The sequence below is a fragment of the Perognathus longimembris genome, chromosome 13 (genome assembly GCF_023159225.1).
Source record: "Perognathus longimembris pacificus isolate PPM17 chromosome 13, ASM2315922v1, whole genome shotgun sequence".
Lineage (NCBI taxonomy): Eukaryota > Metazoa > Chordata > Mammalia > Rodentia > Heteromyidae > Perognathus > Perognathus longimembris.
This window is the reverse complement of record NC_063173.1, coordinates 24,186,954-24,207,491: the sequence shown is the minus strand read 5'-3', so window position 1 is coordinate 24,207,491 and position 20,538 is coordinate 24,186,954. Positions and strand designations below refer to the sequence as shown.

The window sequence follows — 20,538 nt, the reverse complement described above, 5'->3', positions numbered from 1 at the left end:
TTTTTTTTTTTTTTGGCCAGTCCTGGGCCTTGGACTCAGGGCCTGAGCACTGTCCCTGGCTTGTTCCCGCTCAAGGCTAGCACTCTGCCACTTGAGCCACAGCGCCGCTTCTGGCCATTTTCTGTATATGTGGTGCTGGGGAATCGAACCTAGGGCCTCGGGTATCCGAGGCAGGCACTCTTGCCGCTAGGCTATATCCCCAGCCCCACATCCAGATTTTGCAGGTGAGGAAACAGAAGCCTGGAGAAATTCTTTTTTTTTTTTTTGGCCAGTCCTGGGGCTTGAACTCAGGGCCTGAGCACTGTCCCTGGCTTCTTCTTGCTCAAGGCTAGCACTCTGCCACTTGAGCCACAGCGCCACTTCTGGCCATTTTCTGTATATGTGGTGCTGGGGAATCGAACCTAGGGCCTCATGTATACGAGGCAAGCACTCTTGCCACTAGGCCATATCCCCAGCCCCGCCTGGAGAAATTAGCATGCCCTAAATTATCAAATATTTTTCTGGATTGTACATCCTCATGTTTAGCCTTACATCTGTATTTTTATATTTTGGTGTTAGAATCACTCTAAACTCATCATGATTGAAGATAATAAGGAGAACAAAGACCATTTGTTAGAAAGGGGAAGAGCAACTCTCATTTTTTCCTTAAAGAATGAAGTTGGAGGACTTATAAAAGCACTGAAAGTCTTCCAGGTAAGTCACCCCCCACACTTGTGCTGGTCCTGGTGCTTGAAGAGTTGGGGTGCTGTCCCTGAGCATTTTTACTCAAGGTTAGCACTCTACCACTTAAGCCATAGCCCCACTTTCCAGCCTTTTTGGGTAGTTTACTGGAGATAAGAGTCTCACAGACTTTACTGCCTGAGCTAACTTTGAATCAGATCTCAGACTCCTGAGTAGCTAAGATTACAGGTGGGAGCTACTGGTACCTGGCTGCCCATATTTCTTCATAAAACCTTTCCAAGATGAATCTGTGATATTGTACTTAAAGTACATACATTATTGTAAATTCTTCAGAGATGAGCACATCTTTTAAAAACTTAGATTTTTAAACTGTTTTTCAGTTCTAATGAATAGGTTAGAGATACAGACAACCTATGGAAGAGTAGACAGGAAAAGCTCATAAAGAATTGGGGCACCAGGCACCCATGGCTCACACATGTAATCCTCGCTACTCAGAAGGCTGAGATATGAGGATCGCAGTTCAAAGCCAACCCAGCAGAAAAGTCCCCGTGAGACTCTTATTTCCAATTAACCACTGAAAAACTGGGAGTGGTGGTGCTGTGGTTCAAAGTGATAGGGCACTAGCCTTCAGCAAAAGAGTACAGGGACAAGTTCAAGCCCTACAACCACCCCTCCCCCCCCCAAAAAAAAAGGAATGGGGATGTGTGATTCACTTTATAGATTGCAAAGAGATTTTAATTAAATAAAATATTTTAAGGCTGGGAATGTGGCCTAGAGGTAGAGTGCTTGCCTAGCATGCATGAAGCCCTGGGTTTGATTTCTCATCACCACATACACAGAAAAAGCCAGAAGTGGTGCTGTGGCTCAAGTGGTAGAGTGCTAGCCTTGAGCAAAAAGAAGCCAGGGATAGCACTCAGGCCTTGGGTTCAAGTCCCAGGATTGGCAAAAAAAAAAAAAAAAGTACACTCAATGATATACCTACTTATATATTATTGATGATGAATTTGATAACATTATTTAATAACATTATTACATTGATAATACATTAATACCTTTTCAGATAGCATAGTAGTAGTACAATTATACGATTTCACAAAGTCAGAATCTCATTGCATTTGGTCTTCAAATGTACTTTCAGTATGAACATAAATTGGTGTGATATAGGGAAGCGATTTGGTGAATAATGTATTTATGAGCCTTAAAATACTTGTATTTCTGTTCCGGTAATTTTATTTCTATCTAACTGTCTTGAGAAAATATGGGTGAGTCAGGCAGAACATGAGTGCTTATTGAGTACTGGGTGTTAGGTGCTGTGCTAGGTCATAAAAATATAAATCTGAATAAAGTAGATACTGTACATACCCACCCTCACAGAATATGTAATCTAGTGAAGAATACAGACTTTAAAAATAATTAAAGCTGGACACCAATGGCTCATGCCTCTAATCTTAGCTACTCAGGAGATGGAGGTCTGAGGTTTAAAGTTTAAATTCAGCCTGGGCAGGAACATCCATGGAACTCTTATCTCCAATTAAACACCAAAAAGCCAGAAGTAGAGCTATGGCTCAAAGTGGTAGAGCACTATCCTTGAGCAAAAACTGCTCAGGTACAGTACCCAGGCCCCGAGTTCAAGCCCCAGGACTAGCACAGAAAAAAAAATCACAACATCAAAAAACAAAAAAAGAATTATAATAAGGAAATAATTGCATGTGTGTAAACTGACCTAAAAGAGAAGTAGCAGATACTGTAACAGCATGGAATTAAAGGACCTAACCTAGTTTAACAGCTCGGGGACACAAGGATTTATTTATAGGAATTAAAAATTATTAACTAGCTACTTGGCTACAGGATGGATTATGCTACTGGAATGCTATGATCATGTCCCTGGTGTTTATTCTCATCTACCCACCTTGGTAAGAGAGCATCCCTCCTGTACCAAGTTTACAAGGGGTACCACAGCTCAAGCTGACATGAGAGGATCAGATGCAAACTGGTTCAGATGCTTACCAAATTTATGGGCCTTAAATACTCTGTTCAAGCTGTTCCATTTAATTTTATGAAAGCACTGTTACAAAGGGAATTTTTATTTCTTATAACTAATATTGTTACCATTTTTGGAAAACCAACTTTGTGAGACTTTTACAATGGTTCTTTCTAGTGAGGATATTTGGTGTTTTGATTTGAAATTCAGTTAATTACGACAATCTGGAGGACATCCCATGGTGTTATTTTATTGTTTTGTTTTTGGAGAATGTGATGAATTTTGTAATGAATTGTACATAATTGTGCATTATTTTTGTTACTGATAGCACTTACAAGCAGTCATTTTTCCCCCTTGGCTATCATGACATATAAAATTGGTTTTCAGAGGTAATGAAAGTAATCTGTTAACATTTAACAGAATTCCATGTGATCTTTACCCTCCACTTTACACAGGAGAATCATGTGAATCTGTTACATATCGAGTCCCGGAAATCAAAGAGAAGAAATTCAGAATTTGAGATTTTTGTTGACTGCGATATCAACAGAGAACAATTGAATGACATTTTTCACCTGCTGAAGTCTCATACTAATGTTCTCTCTGTGAATCCACCAGATAATTTTACTTTGAAGGAAGATGGTAAGTTTGAACAGTAAAAATGCTACTTAGAAGACTAAGTACCTAGGCCTGGGAATATGGCCTAGTGGCAAGAGTGCTTGCCTCATATACATGAAGCCCTGGGTTCAATTCCTCAGCACCACATATATAGAAAAGGCCAGAAGTGGCGCTGTGGCTCAAGTGGTAGAGTGCTAGCCTTGAGCAAAAAGAAGCCAGGGACAGCTCAGGCCCTGAGTCCAAGGCCCAGGACTGGCGAAAAAAAGAAAAAAAGAAAAAAAAAGAAGTACCTAATGTACACTCAATCTTTCTTTTATCTTGAAAGTAAAAATAAAATACTGCCATTTCAAATATCTGGCAGTCTGGCAGGAAAGGAGATACAAAATATAATTACTCAAAATGCTAAAGGCAAATTATAGAGCAACATTTAATCAAGGGCAAAAGAAGTAAGAGGAAATCTTGACAGAATTTGGATGTTTAGAAATCAATTATCTCTCATCTTTTAAACTTCAAACCTTTCTTGATTCCATAGTCCTCTAGTTTACAGTTCTTGAGCAACACAGGAACTCTCTCAGGAGCTTAGCATTTAGCAGATATTGAATGAGTATTGAATTTATGGAAAGCGTTGACAGTGTCTTATAACTATGTTGTAAAATAAGTTATGCACTATATTCCCACCAAAAATAAATGAGAAAGCAGTAAGACGAAGACTTCAGATATACAGATAGCAAAGATAGAGACTGTGGTCTCCATTGGTGAGAAATAAAACCTTATAGCTTTAGTGGATAAATGAATTGATTGAGGCATAATTTATATATGGTCTTCAACCTAAAAACAATTTCTTCAAAGTTTATTACAGACTGGAAGAAAGCAAAGGAAGGGAAGGGGTGATATTGTCCAAAAAAGAAATGTACTCATTATCTGACTTATCAAATGGTAACCCCCCTATATAACATCTTAGTAATAATAATAAAATTGTACTATAAATTATATTATAGTATTTGGAGTATATTCAAAACAGATACTTAGCTGTCATACATTTGTGCAGCTGTATAATTAGTAAGAAATGGGCATAGTTCTGTGTCTTGTCTGGCTGGCTGGGAACTGCTGCCTTGAGTCTGTTATATGATTATCTTATACCCAAAGTCTCTATTGCTCCCTGCCTAGGGCATCCACACCCATCATTAATAAAGAAGGGTTAACACCTGGCTGAGCAAAAGTGGAGGCTTCCCTGCTATTTGGAGTGGTCAGTGTCTTTGTTGTATTTGTTGTTAAATCTCTTGAACATCACTCCTACATACATTAGAAAGAGCAAAGCACTGAAGCAAGAAGGATTGAGTACTAATCCTTGTTCTTCTGTTGGCAATGCATAGCCTTGGATAAATTTCCTTCCCTCTGTGTACTTTTGTTATCTCACTTATAAAATGAGAGTTTTATAGATGGCTAGATGGTTCAGCTGATATTTAGGATGCACTGGTTTATGCCACATATTTCTCCTAAGGAACAATAATACAAACACAATTCATATCCCTTCATCCTGGTCTTCTATGAAAGACAGCCATATAAATACATATGTTTTCAATAAATTAGTAGAGCCTTTAGAATATAGATACCAGAGAAAATTACCTCTTACCTACAGAATCAGGAAGACTTTGTGAGTTGAGGAAGTCTTATTAGATGTGGGTCTAGGAGGATGAGAAGGTTGTCCTTAGGGCAATAGAATGGTTGGGTGTAGTGGGGTGGAGTAAGAGTGGCATGGACAGAAAAGTCATGTGCAGAAACAGTCTTGTGACTTGTCTGCAAGGAATGGTAAGAAGATCAAGGCGGCAAAGGCATAAACAAATTTCTAAGATTCTTTTTGTCTATAAGAATATTCGAAGTTCTTATTAAACTTCAATTTTGGTCTGTAAAGTTATACAGCTTTATCCTGTTTTTATAGGATAAGTAAATATTTGGCTTAAAACAAGTTTTCGAACTTTTGGCCTATTACTAAAGTGTAGTATTCCTCCAATGTTTGGGAAATCAACCAGAACACTAATAAAATTTTTAACTAAAGCTTTGGAATAAAATTCATTTCTTAGAAAGAAAGAAATATACTTGTATAATTTTGCTTCTATGTTCAGATTAAAAAAATCTTACCCAAACGTATTGATTTCTTAATTTATTCTTTTGATGGCTTTGTTCAGGCTTTTATTTTCCCTTCAGCTTCTAACTGTTTTTGTATCTTGCAGGTATGGAAACAATTCCTTGGTTTCCAAAGAAGATTTCTGATCTGGACTTTTGTGCCAACAGAGTTCTGATGTATGGATCCGAACTAGATGCAGATCACCCCGTATGGATTTTTACAAACATATTCTCATGAAAATAGTTGAAAGAAAACTAAAAATTAAGGGGTTTGTTTTGTTTTTGCCAGTCCTAGTGCTTGAACTCAGGGCCTGAGCACTGTCCCTGGTTTCTTTCTGCTCAAGGCTAGTGCTCTGGCTTTTTCTATATATGTGGTGCTGAGGAATTGAACCCAGGGCTTCATGTATGTGAGGCAAGCACTCTACCACTAGGCCATATTCCCAGCCCAATCAAGTTTTTTTTTTTTAAAAACATGTGTCTTCTAGACGAATAGGATCTCCTTTGAATCCTGATCTCTGCAAGCATTTGTAGACCCCTACATGGGTGGAATTGATACTACTTGAAAAGTGTCTAATGCTAACACACCTTAGTGCTGATGTTGCTGTTATTAAGAGTTATTCCAAGAGTTGTAGAGTTACATGGTGTTTGCAGTCTTTCTTTTTCATTTAAAAAGGGGCATGGGTTATTGATATATACCTCACTTATGCAAAGCCCCAGGTTCAATCCTTAGTAACACAAAAACAAAACAAAAGAAAACAAAAACCCAAATAATCTAGAGCATTAGGCTTATTTATGAAAGAAAGCTCTAGATTTCTGGGAGGAGAAGGAATAAGAGAATGTAATTACGGAGTGTCATATACCCTTTTTCTCCCTCTCTTTATTAGCTGTATGAATGTGATCTTATACTAAATCTATTGTGTGTGTGTGTGTGTGTGTGTGTGTGTGTGTGTGTGTGTGTAATGTAATAAAAAATATATACTCTGAGGCAGAAAATTCCAGAGACAGGTGAAATGTCAAAAGTGGACCTTAAAAGATTTCATCAGGGGGTGGGAATATGGCCTAGAGGTAGAGTGTTTGCCTTGTATACAAGAAGCCCTGGGTTTGATTCCTTAGTACCACATATATAGAAAAAGCCAGAAGTGGCACCATGGCTCAAGAGTGCTAGCCTTGAGCAAAAAGAAGCCAAGGACAGTACTCAGGCCCTGAGTTCAAGCCCCAGAACTGGCAAAAAAAAATATTTCATCAGATGGAGGGGGGAAGGTGGGAGAAAAATGAAGGAGGAGGTAACAACTTGGGTAAGAAATGTATTCATTGTCTTATGTATGAAACAGCATGATCACAATAGCCTAATGAATAGAATGAATTCATCATTCAAAAAAGTAGAAGTCATACAAACATTCATCAATTGATGAATGGATAAAGTTTGGTATATCAATACAGTGCAATCTTTTTGGCTATAAAAGGCATGGAATACTGAAAGGTGACAGTATGGTTGAACCTTGACAGTTACAAAAGGCCATGTCTTGGCTGGGGATATGGCCTAGTGGCAAGAGTGCTTGCCTCATATACATGAGGCCCTGGGTTCGATTCCCCAGAACCACATATGCAGAAAATGGCCAGAAGTGGCGCTGTGGCTCAAGTGGCAGAGTGCTAGCCTTGAGCAAGAAAAAGCCAGGGACAGTGCTCAGACCCTGAGTCCAAGCCCCAGGACTGGCCAAAAAAGAAAAAAAAAAAAAAAAAAAGAAAAAGGCCATGTCTTTTTATATAAAGTATCACAGAAACAGAAAATAGACTACTGTTTGTCAAGCAGGGGAGGAAGTAGGGGAGTGATTTGAATGAAAGTGATTGTGAAATAAATCTGTATTAAAGAGATGAATCCCATTCTCTCATTTTAGATGTCTTTTGCATTCTTATTATTTTCATTATTCCTCCTGGATTTTGATTTTTAATTCCTTACTTTGTTTACTTTTTTTCTGAAATATTTTTCATAAGTATGAATACAGAACTATTTTGTTCAATTATTATCACCACTACTGCAAATGGCAAATGTGTTTGAATTTTGTGATAAAATGTAAGACTGGTTAAGTTATATTTCAAATAGTATTAATTCTTCCTTCTCTTCCTCCTCAGCATTGCTGGAGATTTAACTCTGGGCCTCACGTATGTTAGACAGGCACTCAACCACAGAGCTCTATACCCAGCCCTAGTCAGAGAAATATAACTGAAGATATAGTTGAATGATTAAAAAAAACTCTCAAAAAAGAGCCATGTATTTAACCAGTGTGATGCGTTACCTGTTCTTTATACTATTTTTTAGTCTTTGAGTCACTATACACAAACACGTATATATTTTATTTATTTATTTATTTTTGGTGCCAACTCTGAGGCTTGAACCCAGGATCCAGAGGTGCTATACTTTATCTTTTGTACTCAGGGATAGCAATCTATCACAATCTAGGCATAGTCCCACTTTAGGCTCTTTGATTAAATAGAGAGAAGACCCTTACAGAGTTTACTGCTCAGGCTGGCTTTAAACTTTGATCTGAGATCTCAGCCTCCTGAGCAGCTGGATTACAGGTGTGAACAACCAGTGTCCTGCTTTTATAATGTCTTTGTATACAAAGAATCTTTTATGCTTGTAGCCAGAGTTTAGTGCTGCCATGTGATATAGACTCCAAAGCAGAAATGATCATAAATCTCAAAATAATTCTTGATCATAGTAACAATTATGATATAATTTTAATATAATGTCCCCAATAGTAATAATGCAACATTTCTTAAATATAATTTTTAGGTATTTTTAGTGTGAACATTAAAAATAAACTTATCTTTCACTATCAGGGCTTCAAAGACAATGTCTACCGTAAAAGACGAAAGTATTTTGCAGAATTGGCTATGAACTACAAACAGTAAGTATACTATAAACTAATGTATCTAGCTTTGAGATAATGAATAGAGTATCTTGTGTTTATTTAGTAAATAAAAAGTAATATAAATCATGCATGGTGGCACATGCATGGAAACCCCATTCTTGGGCAGCTGAACCAGGAGAATTCTTGAGTTTGAGGCCAACTTATGCTCCCTAGGGAGCTCCAGGCCAGCCTGGGCTACATGGTTGCACAGACAGAGTCTATCCATCTATCTAATTAAAAACAAAAATAAAGGCAAAATCGGGGCTGGGGAGATAGCCTAGTGGCAAGAGTGCCTGCCTCGGATACACGAGGCCCTAGGTTCGATTCCCCAGCACCACATATACAGAAAAACAGCCAGAAGCGGCGCTGTGGCTCAAGTGGCGGAGTGCTAGCCTTGAGCGGGAAGAAGCCAGGGACAGTGCTCAGGCCCTGAGTCCAAGGCCCAGGACTGGCCAAAAATAAATAAATAAATAAAATAAAGGCAAATAACTTCAGAGTCTATGTAGGGTTGGGACAGATGGGGGAAGAATGATGCACTGTACTCATAAACTTACATATTGAATCAAAATCCCATTGTATAACTACATAATGATAATTTAAAAAATGGAACCAGGTTCTGGTGGCTCACACTTGTAATCATAGCTATTCAGGAAGCTGAGATATTAAGATCCTAATTGGAAAGTCTATGCGACTCTTATCTCTAATAAACTGCCCCTCAAAAAAGTTGGAAGTGGAGCTCTGGTTCAAGTGGTAGAGCTCTAGCCTTCAGCAAAAAAGAGGTCAAGGACAGCACACAGATCATGAGTTCAAGCCCCAGAACCAGTACGTACACAAAAAGGCAAGTGAAGTAAGCACTACTGTTTATTAACTAATAATTCAGAATAATTCCTCCTCTTTATTTCACTAGTGGAGATCCAATTCCTAAGGTTGAATTCACTGAAGAGGAGATCAAGACGTGGGGGACCATTTTCCGAGAGCTCAACAAACTATACCCCACCCATGCTTGCAGAGAATATCTCAAAAACTTACCATTGCTTTCTAAATATTGTGGATATCGGGAAGATAACATACCGCAATTGGAAGATGTCTCAAACTTTTTAAAAGGTAATATGCTAATTTTTTTAAACGTGTAGAATGCTGAACTCTGAGTTTCTTTCTTTCTTTTTTTTTTTTAAATCCTAATCCCAGGGCTTTTTGCTCAAGGCTAGCACTCTATCACTTGAGCCACAGGTCCACTTCTAGCTTTTTTTTTTTTTTTGTAATTTATTGGAGATAGTCTCACGGACTTTTCTGCCTGGGCTGGCTTTGAACTGTGATCCTCAAATCTCAGCCTCCTGTGTAGCTAGGATTATAAATGTGAACCTCTATTTTGATCACTATAACCTAGAAGACTAAAGTTCAAGGTCAGGATTGTCCCATTTTCTGTCCTTGAGTATTGGATACAGGACTAGACACCAATTTGACAAGGGATAACCACAACCTAGAGCAAGAATACAGTAAACTGAGGAGGAAATTTAAAAATTTATCATGTCATGTAAAATTTGAAGAACATTTAGGCTATTTAGGAGGTTTAGGGGATATTTATTACATATTTAAAATTTTGATTATTTGAAAACTGTCTTACGTGTTAGAGAGATTACTATGTGACCCTATAGTAAAGGATTGTTCAATATCCAGCAGTCAGCATGGAGAACACCTTGTTAAAGAGCCATTTAAAACCACCAACTGGGTAGGCCAGGTGTGGTGGCTTAGGCCTGTCATCCCAGCTAAGTGGGCGTATCATGTATCATGTTCTGAAGTTAGTCCAGGGCAAAAATATGAGATCCAACCTAAAGCCATAAAAGGAGAGAGAGAGAAAGAGGGAGAGAGAGAGAGAGAGAGAGGTGCATAGGTCAAGAGGTCAAGCTGTTTTCTTAGGGACTAGAGGCTAGGCTGGCTGTAGAACATCTTGCTGAAAATATTTCAAAGGCAAGTGTTAAAGACAATGGGAGAGAATACCTACACAGTCAAATGGCTACTGTCCATGGTAGTCATACATGTCACATTTTAAATGCTCAGTAGCCATATGTGGCTATGATTGCCTCATCAGACAGCACAGACATAGAATATTTCTGTCATTCTGGAAAGTTCAATTGGACAGTGCTCTTCCCATTAGTATGGAACCATTTGAACACAGAGCAACTGGGTGGAACTGGAATGCTAGAATTGTGAAGGTTTGCAGGAGAGACTAGATTGGAGCTTGCAGTCTCTCAAGGTGCTGAAGCCTAGCCACGGGCCTCTTGGATGAGACATATGCAGTCTTGGTGCTAGAAGGATGGGAGACCATCACTCAGGTTAGACAAAATAAGAAACTACCAAAGTTAGTATGGCTTAAATCACACAGATTAAAAAAAAATGGTCCTGATCTAAAGGAAAGGTCTTTATCTTTTTACAAAAAGAAAGCACAAGTAGGGGATATTTTCCTCCTCTGAGGAAGCAAAATGTTGTACAGCAAAACTTAGGTTCTAATCCTACCTTCATCATTTACTATGTGTCCTTGAGCACATTATCTAGTCTCTGTGCTTTGGGTTTTAAAAATTTGTTATTGTTATTATAAATAGGATTTTTGAGGTGTTCGAGTTATTTAAGCTAGAGAAAGAGTATTTTGGAGCAATGTCACCCCTTCCCTCACTCTCTCCCAGTTTTTCCCCACCATTCTCACCTACAAGTTGGATAGTTAATTTTCAACACAGTGTGTGCATTAGTTTTATAGCTGTCACAATAAGGCAAAAATCTCTTAACTCATGTTGCAAACATGTGCGTGGCCACTATTAAGTGTCTAATAATTTGTTAGTTTTTAGTAAGACACAAGGTGTGTGTGTGTGTGTGTGTGTGTGTGTGCACGCGTGCTCACACGTGCGCATACCAGTTCTGAGGCTTGAACTCAGTGCCTAGGCTCTGTCTGTGAGCTTCGGTTCTCAAGGCTAGTGCTCTACCACTTGAGCCACAGCTTCACGTCTGGCATTTTGGTGGTTAACTGAAGAGGCTCATAGACTTTCTTGCCTCAGCTAGCTTTGGACCACCATCCTCAGATCCCATCCTCCTGAGTAACTAGGATTGCAGGCATGAGTCACAGGTGCCTGGTAGATGACATGTTTTCATTTCCATATCTTCCCTTAAAGCATTGTTTGGTGCCATTGGCAGAATTAAAACGTTGCCAATGATCCCCACCTGAGGTGAGCATTTCTGTTTTCTCCTTGGTTTTGCAGAGCGCACAGGATTTTCCATCCGTCCCGTGGCTGGGTACTTATCCCCAAGAGATTTCCTATCAGGTTTAGCCTTTCGAGTTTTTCACTGCACCCAATATGTGAGACACAGTTCAGATCCCCTGTATACCCCAGAGCCGTAAGTACTTCTGCTTCAGCCATTCGTCAAATATTTACTTATAATGATGGTACCGATACCATAGGTTTAATGAACTATTAAGTGTATACCCTAAAAATAAACATTCCATGCGGTATACAATTAGCTTTTATTATTGTTGTTGTTATCATTATTATAAGCATCAACAGCTTGTTAGTACCAGATGATGTTCTAAGCTTAAGGGATGTGAAAATGAAATCAGACAAAAATTTCTGTTTTCTAAAGGTTGTATGTTGAGGAGTGGGGGTACATATAATAATGTGTCTGTGTGTGTGTGTATGTTTGTGAGAGAGAGAGTCAGAGAGAGAGAGAGAGAGAGAGAGAGAGAGAGAGAGAGAGAGAGAGAGCAGATGCCATGGAGAAAAATAGATATGGGAAGAAGTTGGAGGTGTCTATGTGGGTGCTGTTGTTGTGTGCAGGGCAATCATAGAGGGCTTTGCTGAGAAAATGGCATATGGGTAGTCACTGAATTTGGATGGAGGTGAGAACATGGGGGTGCCTTTGAATATAATATGTATGTGTATGTGTACCCAAGATTTTGAGCCAAAATTTTTTCTTTACTTAGTATCCTTCCTTGTCACCTGGGCAACTAGAATAGAAAATGAGCTTGGATTTTGACTCAATTAAGTAGTTGATTAAACATTTATGCTAAGCATCACAAACCTTTATTGCAGAGATACCTGCCATGAACTCTTAGGTCATGTTCCCCTCTTGGCTGAACCTAGTTTTGCACAGTTCTCTCAAGAAATTGGCCTGGCTTCCCTTGGCGCTTCAGAGGAGGCTGTTCAAAAGCTGGCAACGGTATGAATCTGGCAGTAACTATATAGTTCAGTAATTCCCAGTTGAGTGTCGTGTATAAGAATGTGTGTAGTTCAAAAGTTCATATTCAAGGCAACCATTTAGAAACGTTGCCTTTGTTCATAGTATTTTAAGTTAAATAAAATTAAGTAGCATTCAAGTAGATGTGAAATTTAAGGCTTCTCAAAAGAAGACATGAGCTTTATAAAAAGTAACTTAACGTAATAACATGATTAAATAAAAATAGTGAGTTCCATAAAACTCTATTAAAATGTTTTGAACATTAGGCAGAAGATACTGTCCTGGAAATAGAAAGATGAGTAAGGCCATTTGGATATGCTACGTGAGGGGACAGTCGTGTTGGAATGAGGTGGAGTCTACAGGGACATTCAGACAATCTACTCTGGGAGGGCAGAGCACTGTTTGAGGAAGGCTTCATGGAAAGGGACATTTGGAGTAACTGATGGAAAATGTAGTAAGAAAGGAAGGAAGAGCATCTCAGGATGAGGATATACAAAGAAAGACAGAGGTACTTGGTGTGTCTGGGTACCACAAAACACTGGAGCAGAGTGTGTGAGGGTGGCAGAGATGGTGTGCAGTGGGCTAGCTGGTTGAAGCAGAGCTTCTTAAATTGTGATTTGGGGATCCTTGGGGAGCCCTGATGCCTTGCACAGGGTCCTTGAAGTCAAAATCATGCACAGACAAGAGATCGGGTTCAAAGTTCAGAGTGTATTTTACGTTAACAGAGTTCATTGACAAGAGTTCAAATTCCACAAGTCTAAGAAAGGATTATGTGTCAAGTTTTTTCTTAGTTCAAAGAAAAGTAGCAACATTTATCTAAAAAGGCTATTAAAATACTCAGCCCTTTCCAGCTGCAGAACTATGTGGAATGAATTAACTTCAAATATTTTAACCCAAACATATTGTAACAGGTGAAATACAGAAACAGATGGGCAATCCATTTGTTTTCTAGCCAGTCATGAAATAAAGTCTAGCCAGACATTTATACTGCTTGTAATAGTGTTGTTAGCTAGCTTGATTCTATCATTTTACACTGTGGACCCAATAACTATATAATTATAACTTGTGAAAAAACTTAAAAATACTTATAGCAATGTAAAATAATACATTGCTTTTGTTTTGTAAAAATGATCTTTATTAAAAATGTTACCTATATTTACTATAAAATGGTTACTATACCTAAAATTATTTAACATTTAATTATTTTATATATTTTAATTTTAATATGGTTAATATAGTTATCTGCGACTCACAAGAGCTCTTTGGGGTCCTCTGTAGTTTTTAAGTTATGTATGAGTCTTCAGAGCAGGTTGGGCAAGTACTTTGTTTAGGATGAGCCAGACTGTACAAAGACTAGCAAATAATGACTATGGTGTTGGGCTTTACCTGGGAATATACTGGGTCATTGGATAAGAGATGAAATCTGTTTTAAACTGAGCCAGCCAGGATGTGAAAGTAATACTGACATCCTTTTTTAGTGCTACTTTTTCACTGTGGAGTTTGGTCTGTGCAAACAAGATGGGCAACTAAGAGTGTTTGGTGCTGGCTTGCTCTCTTCTATCAGTGAACTCAAAGTAAGAGATATAAGTCGTTGTATGTAACTGTTTTTACTCACTGTAACTGAAATAGTTTTTTATTTGAATAAGACTTTGCTATAGAAATACTTAAGGTAGTAGAAAACATTTGAAGACATTGTTTTCCTCTATTAAATATGCAAAGGTAGGGGGGGGGAGGGAAGGGGGGAAGGGAGGGGGGCATGAGGGACAAGGCAACAAACAGTACAAGAAATGTATCCAATGCCCAACGTATGATACTGTAACCTCTCTGTACGTCAGTTTGATAATAAAAATTTGAGAAAAAAAATATGCAAAGGTATTTTCCTTTCTGGTATATAAACAATAATTTCTACAATTAATCAGGAATGGGGATTTAGTATCTATCCAGTGTTTCAGTGGACCTGTTTGCTGAGTGATGTTAATCTATCAAACATGGCCCAAGGTGATTTCTTGGTGTCTAGGACTCTGCGCCCCCTGGTGGTGGGTGTAACTCAGTTAAGTATTAACCATAACTAGCATTGGGTAGAAAGTAGGTGCCATCATGTAGGAATAAAGATCTTTGGGGCATTTTGGGGGAGGTGGGGAGGGGGTAGGAAGAAAGGCTTTTGTTTTGTTGGAGTATAATGTGGGTTAAATAGAGCTGTAGAAAATAAGTTTGAAACAGCAGGTTTGGGCCATTGCATAAGTAGTAAGTTTAGAGTTGTGCCAGTTCTGGCAGCTGTGTAGCCTATGAGAATAGATTGTATTTTCTGACACCCTGACTCTTTGTCCTCTAGCATGCACTTTCTGGACATGCAAAAGTCAAGCCCTTTGATCCCAAGATTACTTGCAAAGAAGAATGTCTCATCACAACTTTTCAAGATGTCTATTTTGTGTCTGAAAGCTTTGATGATGCAAAGGAGAAGATGAGGTAAAGTATATCTTTCTCATGCCTTCCTTCATTACCTGCTGCAAAAGTTAGATCTGATATCCATAATAAGTCACAAAAGTTGGAGCCAGATAAATAGGAACTAGCACACTGGAACATTTTTCTTTTCTTTTCTTTTTTTTTTTTTTGCCAGTCCTGGGGCTTGGACTGGAACCTTTTTTTTTTTTTTTTTTTGTAACTCATCCCCCTTTTCTTCTCTGTTTTCTTTTCTTTTTGTTTTTAAACTTCAAATATTTGTACAGGGGGTTATAATTTAGCATGTCTCCAGTGCTTCTTGATTAGAGTCCCCCCTTCTGTCATTCCCCACCAAGCACATTTCCCTTTCATAAGAAATATTTAAAGTATGTTGCATATATTGAGGTGGATACTTGCAAATATGAATCAGGTACATTGAGAAACTGGTTTCTTTCCATTCCTTCCAATCAGAGAATTTATAGTTTATTAGAAAAAATAAACAGTATAGAAATTACTATATGAAAGTACAGAAAATGATAAGAAAAGATATACAGATGAAACACTATTCTGTGTTGTATTCAAGAGTAATACATTTCAGTTGGGTGCTGGTGGCTCACGCCTATAATCCTAGGTACTCAGGAGGCTGAGATCTGAGAGTTGTGGTTCAAAGCCAGCTCTGGCAAGAAAGTCTGTGAGTCTCTTATCTCCAGTTAGCCACCAGAAAACCAGATGTGGTAGCTCAAGTGGTAGAGCATTGAGCTGAAGAGCTCAGGAACAGCACTCAGGCCCAGAGTTCAAGCCCCACAACAACAACAACAAAAAAAGTAATTCATTTCAGTTGGAGAAACAGGGAAAGCTTAATGGTATGTGAAAAAGGATTAAAAGATAGAGAATATTTAGCCTGAGAGACAATGTGGTTGAAAGGTATAGGAGATACAGGAACCAAAACTATGTTGTAATTTTTTTAAGGTGGCAATGAAGTTTTGAATTCAGTCTTTGCGCTTGCTAGGCAGGTACCCATCTACTTGAGGAATGATCCCCACCCTTATTGCTTTAGTTCTTTTTTCAGATAGAGTCCTACTTTTAAAAAAAATCTGGGCCAGCCTCAAGCCATGGTCCTTCTAGCTATGCCTTCTATATAGCTGGGATCACAGGCATTGACCGTCATACTCAGCTTATTTTTTATTTTATTTTATTTTTTCACTTTTGGTCATGGGGCTTGAACTGACTTGGTACTGTCCCTTAGCTTTTCCATTCAAGGCTGGCACTCTACCACCTTGAGCCACAGCACCACTTCTGTTTTTCTGGTGGTTACTTGGGGATAAGAATCTGTGGACTTTCCTGCCCAGGCTGGCTCTGAACCCTAATCCTCAGATCTGCCTCCTGAGTAGGTAGGATTGCAGGTGTGAGCCACCTATGCCTGGCTAGCTTATTATTTTTTTAAAATAAGGTCTCACTAACTTAATCATCGTCCTTCCAACTGTGCTTCCCAAATAGCTGTGATGCAAGTGTGAGCCACTATGTTTCTAGTATACTTTACTGTTAGGCAATTAAGCATGTGAGTAAATAGAATATTGTACACAGAAACAGTTTTCAGAAAAAATTTGCAATCTTCTGGTGAAATAAGATAGAGATAGAAGGAAAGGACTATAGAAGCAGAATGAACAAAACATTTTGTGGAGCAGGTACAAGGTCACACTGTGAGGAAGGGACAGATAGGAATTGAAGGCCTCCTCCTTACTTCCTAAGGATTTGCTATTGTGGGGGAGTTAATCCATGCACAGAACTAAACAATACCATCAGGGCTTTTTCCAGCACAGTGATACCTTTGTGCAAATTAGAAGTGATCCCTTTTGGTAGACCAAATTGGTTGAAACCTAGATTTCAGTTCTCACTCATGTCCAATTATACTTACTTAGCTGCACAATTACCCTTAGGAATTCTGAACATGATTGTTAGTTGTTGAAGCTACCAGGTGAAAGAGTCAAATAATAAAGGAGGCAGAACTTTACTGCTTAAATATGGAGTAACATTTACCTTATTGGATTTGAGAGGAGGCTAGAGTAAAATATTCTAAGCAGAATGTGTGTAGGAGGCCGGACTCTTCCTGGCTTTCCCAGCATACCCCTCACCCCGTGTGTGTGTGTGTGTGTGTGTGTGTGTGTGTGTGTGTGTGTGTGTGTGTGTGTGTATAGATATACGATATAAAATATAGGAGGAGTCTGTTACACATAGTCAAGTAATGTCATTACCAACTGATAGATAAATCTACTGTGGTTGCTATCCTTAGTGTAGTAAAGAGAGTGAGGTTGTGGCTTAGCACTTCCTGGCATGTGGCCTAGGTTTTTATTCCAAGCACTGAAAGAAGGGGGAAAAAAAAGGAATCCAAAAGATGTATAAAGTAGTAAATCATGAAGAAAGTGATTTCTAAGATCTTTCCTAATGATGTCAGGGACTTAAGGTTTTTCCACCTGTTTGGATTCTACAGAGCCTCTGCACATGCAGATAGGAAAGACTACATTGGCTGTCCACATATCTAATAAAGACTTGTTTTTTGCCTACTCTGTGAAATAGGTTTTTGTTTTGGTTGTTGTATGTTTAGTTTTCATCATTGCCTGTTCTCAAGAAACTGACAGTCTCATCCTTGTTTTTTGAAATAGAGAATTTACCAAAACAATGAAGCGTACATTTGGAGTGAAGTATAATCCATATACGCAGAGTATTCAGATTCTGAAAGACACCAAGAGCATAACCAGTGCCATGAACGAGCTGCGGCATGATCTGGACATTGTCGGTGACGCCCTTGCTAAAGTCAGCAGGCAGTCCAATGTGTGACAGTCATAGTCTTAATCCACAAAGCATCAACTCAGAGCCCAGGGGCAACTGAAAACCGACTGTGGAGTGACTGCTGCTTCTGGCTAAACAATGTTTTCTAATCCCACCCTTTAAGGAATCATCCTCCAACATGTCTGCAGGGACACAACCAGTTTTTCTTTTGTCCATTCTTTACTGAAATATAAAATTTATATATCATATAATTTACTAATTTCCCATTTTAATAGAGAATTTGTTTGACCCAGTGATAGATATACTTAGACTTCCTTGTTTTTCTTGGGTAAAAAGACCTTGAATCACTTGATCACTGTTACACAGCTGACCCGTGGTTATTATCTGTATCTGTTACATCATTGAATTTGTGCCATGTCCAACTGCAGGCACACATATAAATTTAATAGGAGACAAGCTGCCCCTGAGATTAACATGGACAGAGTGTAGAAGTCTTCACATGTGAGGGTACCCTAGTAAAGAACACATAATCTGGTTCAAGTGTGGTCTTATAGGAATATAGAAAAAGAGAAATGGAAGTGGAGCTTTGGCCTCTTTGAGCAAAAGAGCTCAGGGACAGTGACCTGGCCCTGGGTTCAAGTCCCACAACCAACAAATAAAAAGCCTGAAATAGACAAATGTCAGCTTAATGTGATAGCACATGCCTTTAATCCTAGCACTCAGGGATGTGAAGCAGCAGGATCCAGAGTTCAATAGTAAAAGTCTTTTTTTTTTTTAAATAGCTGAATATGGAAGGGTTGATTGGAGTATATGTATTAAGACTAGACTAGGAATATCACATTTTGTTTTGTAGACACAAAAAAGGCCCTTCACCAGTGAATGTTCTCCTTGAAATTCTTTCTTTTCTATGACATTGCCTCATGATGATTAGGTTCTAGATTATCTGTCCTATTCATGAGGCCAAGGGGAACTTGGTGGGAGAAATTGCAAGGCCTTGTACTCAGAAATGTAGTACCAGGAATTATAGTATTGACTTCAAATTAGCAAGAGGCTGTGTTGTCAAGGTGAGTTCAAATGGAAACAACTGAGAGAAACACAAGTTAAAAGGTGGAAACATAATTTCCAAGCAATCAGGTGAAGCCATAAATGGGAAGATAAACAGTAGTTGAAGGTGAAGGAAATGGGGAAGAACTAGACTGTCAGAAAGGTTAAGAAGAGCAATTTGGGTCTGAACCTGCAAATAGGTGAGGGTTTCAAGGACATTTTTTTTTTCACATGGTGCCAGCAGGGATAAACAGTTGTGTTGGCTTTTTATCACTGTAACAAAATGCCTGAGACAATCAGCTTATTTAAATTGGAAAGGTTTGTTTTGTCTCAAAGTTTTAGAGGTTTCAGCCCATGGTCAGTTGGCCTTGTTGTTTTAGGCCTATGATGAGACAGCATATCATGGTGGGAGCATGTGATAGAGCAAAAACTGCTCACCCATGGTAAGGAATTAAGAAAGAATATTGGGGAGGGGGGTAATGAGAGAGAGAGACAGAGATGTCTAAAGGGTCTACCAGTGACTGGGAAACCTCTCCTCGGCTCCACCATCTCCCAATATCACCAATTGGGAACTAAGACTTTTATTTTAATTAATTAATTTATTTTTATCTTTTTTATTTTTATTTTGGTACTGGGGATCGATCCCAGGACATTGCACTTGCTAGGCAAGCTCTTTGCCACTGAGCTACATCCCAGCCCAACACACAGGCCTTTGGAGGGCATTGCAGATCCAAACTGTAGAATCTGTCTCAAAATAGGTGAGGCTGGACTTCAGATAGATGCTGTGGCTCTTTCTTCCCACATCTGCTCCACGAGGATGTTTCTCAGCACCTGTCTTCGGCCTTCTCTTTCTGCCATTTCTTCATGGGTGTTGTCATCCATGCCCATGAGTTGAGTTCAATTCTTATTTTGGATGATTCCAGTATTTGTAGTTTCTAAGCCTGATTCTTTTTTCGGGGGTGGGGTGGGAGGGGGCGCGACTAGTCCTAGGCTTGGACTCAGGGTCTGGGCACTGCCCCTGGCTTCTTTTTTTCTCAAGGCTAGCACTCTACCTCTTGAGCCACTGTACCACTTCCAGCCTTTACTGTTTATGTGGTACTGAGGAATTGAACCAGGGCTTTGTGCATGCTAGGCAAGCATTCTACCACCAGGCCACCTTCCCAGCCCCCTAAGCCTCACTCTTAACTGAGTGTTGACTCTTAATTCTAACTACCTGCTAGGTATTTTCATCTAGATGTCCCATAAGTTAGTCTAGTGTTATAGAAATTCATGGGACACCATTTGGATAGAAGAATAGGTTGTGCAATATGGCAGCCCTGCCAAATATCAGAATCACCAGAATTAAACTCCATAGACTTTCTCTCGCACAATCTCATTTCTGCTAATGGAATATTAAGGGTCATGCTTCTGTTGGTTTTCCAGGTTTAAGCAGCTGCTTTAAAACTCTGTCCTTGTTTTCTTTTTTACATCAGTAGTAAAATTGTATACTATTTTAACATGTTTTATTTCAAAAGACCACTCAAACTTTTAATCCCTTATAAAGACTCCAGAAGGAATTTTCAAAAAGATTTAAAAGTTCCATTTCATTTTATGTTCTATTAGGAAATAGGATTTGGAAGAGCAATTCATGCTATTTGAGATCTTTATATACAGCTATACATATGATAGTAAATACATTTGTTATTAGCTAATCTGAAATTATTTGAAATATTGATTAGTTTATAATTCAGTTGT

At 38.8% G+C, this 20,538-nt stretch overlaps 1 protein-coding gene across 1 annotated transcript; it reads left to right on the top strand.

Annotated features, from left to right (window-relative positions):
• The first annotated feature begins 480 nt into the window (after positions 1 to 480).
• Positions 481 to 19,010, top strand: Tph1 (tryptophan hydroxylase 1). The gene is made up of 10 exons (XM_048359932.1): positions 481 to 693; positions 3,118 to 3,301; positions 5,509 to 5,609; positions 8,243 to 8,310; positions 9,221 to 9,417; positions 11,562 to 11,697; positions 12,390 to 12,516; positions 14,013 to 14,108; positions 14,867 to 15,000; positions 17,634 to 19,010. Exons 1-10 carry the CDS (start codon positions 577 to 579, stop codon positions 17,806 to 17,808), a joined length of 1,335 nt encoding a protein of 444 aa, XP_048215889.1. The 5' UTR covers positions 481 to 576; the 3' UTR covers positions 17,809 to 19,010.
• The last annotated feature ends 1,528 nt before the right edge of the window (positions 19,011 to 20,538 follow it).